Raw genomic sequence first — 6,698 nt, 5'->3', positions numbered from 1 at the left:
CATTAAAACTCAAGCTGCTGTCACTAGTGAGGAACAGACATCATATGTCCACTACATTTGTCTCCCGCTTTTCTGTTTTCTCTGTCTCCTTTTGTAGTCTCTGGGTCTCTCCACTGCAGCGGCCAGCATGTTTGGGAATGATGGCAGTGAGCTGATTCTGCATTTTGTGACCCAGTGCAATGCTCGGCTCACTCAGGTGCTGGAGGAGGAGCAGAAGCTGGTGCAGCTGGGCCAGGCCGAGTAAGTCCTGTGGCGTTTTTGCTCAGGGTGGCAGCGAAGGATCAGCGGGCTCAGGCCCCACCTACAGTCCCAGGAAGCCAATCCCGGCAGAGCCAAGAGAGAGGAGCATTGAGCAGCCCCGCTGCTTTGAGGGGACTGGAACACAGCTGCCTGTCTGAGACCCAGAGACACACTGTTTTCTTTTCCCTCTTCCAGGAAGAGGAAGACAGACCAGTTCCTGAGAGACGCAGTGGAAACCAGACTGAGAATGCTGATCCCGTACATTGAGCACTGGCCCCGGGTACAGAGTCCATATATAGGCCGCAGGGCACCAATGCATTCATATCCTTAGTTCTCAGCACCTTGCCCTCAGAGACCCTGCACATTCTTCAGAAGCTAGCTCACTCATCTACACAGACCTGGGGACTCTCAGGGCGCTTGTTAGAGCTAGGGAGTGCAGACTTGGGTGTGCCACAGGGAGCCATCTGGGTCTCAGTGCCTAGAATGTGAGTGGCTCGGGTACTGGGTCACATCGTGTTGGCTTCTGGTGGCCTGAGAGTGCTACCAGGTCTTAGTGAGGAAGAATCCAGGGAGGAGATTAGAAAATGGGATTTTTGTTGGCCATTGTCATTAAAAGGCCTGTTGTGTTCTGGACCTCAGAGGACTGGGATGTCCTTTGCAGGTGTCGATGTGATGCTCGAGAATTGGAGTGTTCATTCCAATTTCCTGAAGCTTCCTTTTTCCTGTTTCAAGGCATGTCACAGTGTGGGCCATTCTCTCAGTTAAGAAAATGGAGTCCGAGCACATCAGGAATGAGAGGACAGCAGGGACCATCTAGTGTCCCCCACCCACTACTGGGCAGTAGCGCCATTGGTCTGGACAGACGCTGGAACAGCGGCAGCGCGCCTAGCCCCGGGCTGCGCGTGGAGGGAGTCCCGCGAGAGCGGAGCTCCGTCCCCTGCCCGTGCTTGCCACGCTGCATTTTCAGACCTCTGGCCTGACGTTCCACCTTGCAGTCAAAGCAGTGGTAGGGCTGCCTTCTGACTCTACGTTTTCTTTTGGGCTACTTGGATAAGAAACAACCTTCCAGCCGAGCCAGGGCCTCTGACCCAGATCCTGCAGGCCATGGCCAATGGATTTTTTGAGTTGCTACGGGGACAGGATTTTTGAGTTGCTCAGGAGTTGATGTCTGCTAAGGAGGCGTCTCTGGGCTGTGCTATAGCTTGTATTAGTTGAAGGATTTTTGCTTTCAGATACCAGAAACCAACTTGAGTTAAGCAAAACCCCAGGGAGGAATTTATCGTGAGGTTGCCATGGGCATCAAGGGCAGGAAGGCTGCTGAGCCCTAGGATTTGGATCTAGAAACTACCCCCAGACCCTCCTGTCTCTGCTGCTCCCTCCATGCTGCAGAATGGGGTGCCCTCCACCATCCTTGCTCTCAGAACCCTTAGACCAGTCTAGACCCTCTGGCTGCTGTGTTCCAACGCCCACGTGCTGGGGATGGAGAACCTGAGTGGGCCAGCTGAGGGCAGGGCCTGGCCCTGGCTCCTGTCAGCTGTCGCCAGGCTTGTCGGCTGCCAGGAGCTCACGCCAGCTGGGAGGAGGTGGTGGGTCTCAGCAGGAGAGTTGGGCAGGCCCTCACGTCCCTCCACGGAGAGGTGAGCGCCACCCACCTGCCTCCGTCATTCCCTGAGTGCACCGCCTGCTTCTCTGTCATTCTCTCCTCAGGCCCTCAGCATCCTCATGCTCCCTCACAACATCCCATCCAGCCTAAGCCTGATCACCAGTATGGTGGATGACATGTGGCATTACGCTGGGGACCAGTCCACTGATGTGAGTGCTGTCCGCAAACCCACAGGACACCAGCAGAAGCGTTTCTTCGGGAAGTTTGTGGAAATTCTTTGATCCCAGATCCTTCGGGGGGCCTGCCATGCCACTCCGTCGTGGAAAGGAGAGACTAGGGATGAGGAGGCTCTCAACAAGCCATAGTGGGGGCTAGGTCTCCATTCAAGGATCCACACTCAAGCCGCAAACCAGTGATTATCCTCTGTCCTTTACTGGTGATGCAAGAATCAGAGGGCCTGGTGACAGGGCTGCCGTTTTATAATCTTTGCCCCTCAGTCTCCTAAGACTCACATGCTGCACTGGGATTTCTCAGTGTGTGTCTTTCATGAGACTGATTTTTTAAAAAATAAACAGAACGTCATGGAGCCACCATCGCTTTAGAAAGGAACTCCCTCCCCGGGCCCCTCTTGGCCTGCTTTGCCAAGAGATCAATAAGCCTTTAAACAGGCACCAGGAAAGGATCTGACTTGTTAATGCTATCATATTTCTGGTAGGAAATTAAAATATAAAAAGTGTACCTTCATGAAAGAAGTTAATATGCAAGGGTGCTCTGCGGAGCCCGGGCTGGGGAGGCGAAGAGCTGCTCCTGCCACAGTCCTAACAAAGGACTTTAATAAGCTTCCCCCGCATGGGAGCACACCACCAGCAGAGATGGTGGGAGAGTGAAATTAGCAAAGAAATTAAAGGAATAAAACACGAAGGCACTGAGTTAGTGCTCCGAAGAGCCGTCTGCCGGGCCAGCCTAGCGTGGCCGAGGGACTGGAGCCCCCACTCCTGGGTGTTCCGAGTCCGACCCTGGGCCTGTCTCAGCCCTCACTTTGCTGATGAGCACGCCACCGTTTGCTCATAACCGGCTGAGCACAGAGCCTCCCCAGCATTGAGGCGGCCTAAGACACAGCCTTTTCACCAGCAGCTTCAAAGTGGATGCGTGTAGCAGAATCGCCCGGGATGCTAGTCAGACTTCCCAAGTCCTCTCTCTTCCTTCAGGCCCCTTGACTCTAAACTCCAAGAGTTTGGGCCTGGGAGCTTGCATTTCGGTCTCCCAGGTAATTTTGTTGCCCAGCCAAGTTTGAGAACAGTAATGTTATGCAGGGGAACAAACACATCTGTGGGGAAAAGGAGAGATCAGGAGGGAGCCCATCAGTACCTGTGGCTTTGGGCACCCCCCACCCCCCACCCAGACTTCCCCAGCCAGCAGCAGTAGTGGTGACCCACCTTCCTGGGTGGCTTTCTTTGCAGTTTAACTGGTATACCCGCAGAGCTGTGCTGGCTGGCATCTACAACACGACAGAGCTGGTGATGATGCAGGACTCGTCCCCAGACTTCGAGGACACTTGGCGCTTTCTGGAAAACCGGATTAACGACGCTATGAACATGGGCCACACTGCCAAGCAGGTAGCCATTCAGGAAGCCTCAGGCCGTAGCTGGTCACCTGTCTGTTCTCTTGCTTCCCTTTGGCCTCAGCAGACAGTCCTGAAGGTTGCTCTTCCTCGTGCCAGCCATTCCCTAAGGGCCATACTTGGGCCTTTTGTGGTTGTGCTCACAGGCTCTTCCTCCAGCCCACAGGGTCCTCATGAGCCCCCTCCCCATTTATCTTACCTGTCTCACCTTTGGGCTTGTATTAGGGGCTTCAGAGAGCCTGACCCTGATTCCTTCTAGGTAAAGTCCACTGGAGAGGCACTGGTTCAAGGACTCATGGGTGCAGCAGTGACAGTGAGTACTGCCCCATTCATCCCTGCCCTGTGATTCTTAAAACGTGTTAATGATCCCAAAAGCTTCAAACTGGAAAGACAGACAGTGGTTCAGCCCCAGTCTCTGATCCTCACATTAAAAACCATTGCTGACTCCTGGGCCCCTAGCACGTCAGATCTGCAGATCTTAGCCATGCCTGCCACCTTGAGAACCCCAGTCTCTCCCACTGTAGTCCTAATGGCAGGGCAAGGCCTCATCATCCTGTTTCCTTCCCTGTCTCAGCTCAAGAACTTGACAGGTCTAAACCAGCGCCGGTGAGCGGGACGGGGTGTGAGCTAGAGTGCCCAGAAGAAAATCTGCAGATATATTGAAAGGGCTTTGAAAAACACGAAGTGCCGTCCATGGAACAGGGTGTTAATGAGGAAACACTGAAGGACTCCTGAGTCACTGCGACAGCCACCTGGAAACCACCGAGCATTTGACACAGCTGTAGCCTGCGATCTGCTTCCTCTTCAGTTCCCAATACCAGGCCAGGCCTCCTGATGCCTTTCTGCACTGCCGCTGTGTGATCGAGAAACTGAGGCTCTCATCCAAGCGTTTGAGCCGCAGAAACCCAGCGTGTGCCAATCATGGTCTCACGGATACTTGATCATGTCTTGACCTTCCTAGAGGGCTCTCTGGGGCTCCCAAAGCAGAGGCAGGGTGTGAGGCCATTACCAGGTGGCAGCCCATCCCCAGCACAGCACAGACTTGCGCACACAGGTGTTCTTGCCCCCTCCCCTCTGGTGTCCTGAGATGCTGCACCTGGGAACCGCCCCCAGAAAGCTGCCTCACCTGAGACTGGTGCCTGTGGACGGCGGTGCCCAGCCTGGCCAGAGGCGTGAACATTGTCACGTCACACCCGCGTGCGTGGTAGGGCTATCAGTGGACTTAAGAGTCTGTACAAATAGTAATAAATATGGTTGAAGCAGTTTCTTGTGCACGTAGTTTCCATCTAGCCCACGGCGGGTATCCAGGACCTCAGAGAGAGCAATGTTGTGGACAAGGCTTGAGCCTGGATCCAGGCGACCTGGGTTCTGGTCCTGGTGTGGCCTACCGCTAATGGGTAATTATGGCAGCTCAGCCTCTCTGGGCCCATGCTCCTCTTCAGTAAGTGTGGGTGACCGTGGCCTTGCCCCTCACCATTAGCTCCTTGGGCTGCTGTTTTCTATCACTAATCATTCCAGTGATCCGTTCTTTAGCATTAATAATTTTCTGTTTATACACTGACCAAGCTCCCTTTACAAGTCTGGTTAACTGTTGTTTTGATCTTCTCAGGTTACAGTAACAAAATACCACAGACGAGGTGACTTAACGAGAGATATTTGTTTCTCACAGTTGTGGAGGCTAGGAAATCCAAGATCAAGTTGCCGGCCAGTTCAGTTCCTAGTGGTCTTTCTGACTTGCCACTTTCTCCCTGTGCTCTAACAGGACAGAGAGAGAGTGCGCTTTAGTGTTTCCCCCTGTTCTTATGAGGGCCCTATTCGTATTACAAGGGTGCTCTTCCTCCCCTCAGGACCTCTTGTGACCTCCCAAAGACTCCCATCTCCAAATACCATCACTGGGCATTAGGCTTCAGCATTTTAGGCGGGCACAGTTCAGGCTGGAGCATCTGTCTTCTGCTTTGCCATGTCCTTCTGAAGTCGACTGGGTATCGAAGGGGGAAGTCACAAGCTAATCAGTGTTTCCAGTCCTTTTGCCATTCACTGGGTCCCTTCTGCACCTCTTTAATTCTTTGTATCGTGACGCCCTGGCAGGTCCCCTATAGTAGCTCTTACAAATTCCATCCCCTTCTCTCTTTTATCTTTCAGAGAATCCCTCTCGCACTCGGCAGACAACCTTAATTCTTAATTTACTGAGATGACACAGGCTATGAAGCAAAGCCCCTTCTGTGCCCTTTCCCTCCATCTCAGGAAGAGGGGTCACTCCTCGAGAAAGCAAACTCTTTATCTCCTCTGTAATCTGCCCCCTAAATGTAGCTCCTGCTAAGTTCTATTTTAGAGCCTCTTCTCTGTATGGGCAGCTGTCACCTTTTGAGGCCCATTCAAACCTTTCTCCAGGCTGTTGAGAGCACTTTGGTAATTTTTATTGAACATCCACAGTGTGAGGGGCACACTGCCAGGCAGGCAGAGATGGGGGTGCGGAGATGAAGCGGCCCCACCCGCCCGCCACAGCTACACAGGCTTAGGTGATGCATTGAAGTAAAGAGCGTTGTATCTTCTTGCAGTTTTGAAAGAGCACCATCCAGACTTGGCAGTGGGAGGAAAGGGTACAGGTATATACCTACCATTCTACTATACTTTGCTAAAGTATTCTGTTTTTCCGTAAATGGGCAGATTTACTTCATTCTCTTAAAGGCATCATAGTATTCCTATGTGCATATATATTTTTTGTTTTTTTATTTAATTCAATTTTCTTTTTTTTCTGTAATTTATTTTTTTAATTTACATCCTAGCTAGTTAGTATATAGTGCAAGTTATTTCAAGACCAGATTCCTTAATGCCTCTTACCCATGTAGCCCGTCTCCCCTGACAACCCCTCTAGTAACCCTCTGTTTGTTCTCCATATTTAAGAGTCTCTTAGGTCTTGTCCCCCTCCCTGTTTTTATATTATTTTTGCTTCCCTTTCCTTATGTGCATCTGTTTTGTATCTTAAAATCCTCCTATGAACTCATATATTTGTCTTTCTCTAATTTCGCTTACCATAATATCCTCTAGTTCCATCCACACAGTTGCAAATGGCAAGGTTTCATTCTTTTTGATTGCAGGGTAACACTCCACTGTGTGTGTGTGTGTGTGTGTGTGTGTGTGTGTATATATATATATGTATATATATATATATATATATATATATATATATATATATATATATATATATACCACATCTTGATTCATTCATCCATC

At 51.2% G+C, this 6,698-nt stretch overlaps 1 protein-coding gene across 1 annotated transcript in view; it reads left to right on the top strand.

The window, feature by feature from the left end:
- The window catches only part of COQ9 (coenzyme Q9), a 15,092-nt gene extending 10,365 nt beyond the window's left edge, over positions 1–4,727 (top strand). The window contains 6 exon segments of the mRNA XM_029924242.1: positions 98–240; positions 436–520; positions 1,948–2,052; positions 3,304–3,459; positions 3,724–3,777; positions 4,039–4,727. Coding sequence (XP_029780102.1) covers positions 98–240; positions 436–520; positions 1,948–2,052; positions 3,304–3,459; positions 3,724–3,777; positions 4,039–4,074 — 579 coding nt within the window. The 3' untranslated portion in view covers positions 4,075–4,727.
- Positions 4,728–6,698: the final 1,971 nt, after the last annotated feature.

The sequence above is a fragment of the Suricata suricatta genome, chromosome 16, assembly GCF_006229205.1.
Source record: "Suricata suricatta isolate VVHF042 chromosome 16, meerkat_22Aug2017_6uvM2_HiC, whole genome shotgun sequence".
NCBI classification, from domain to species: Eukaryota; Metazoa; Chordata; class Mammalia; order Carnivora; family Herpestidae; genus Suricata; species Suricata suricatta.
The sequence above is the reverse complement of the archived record's forward strand: the minus strand, read 5'-3'. Positions and strand labels throughout refer to the sequence as shown.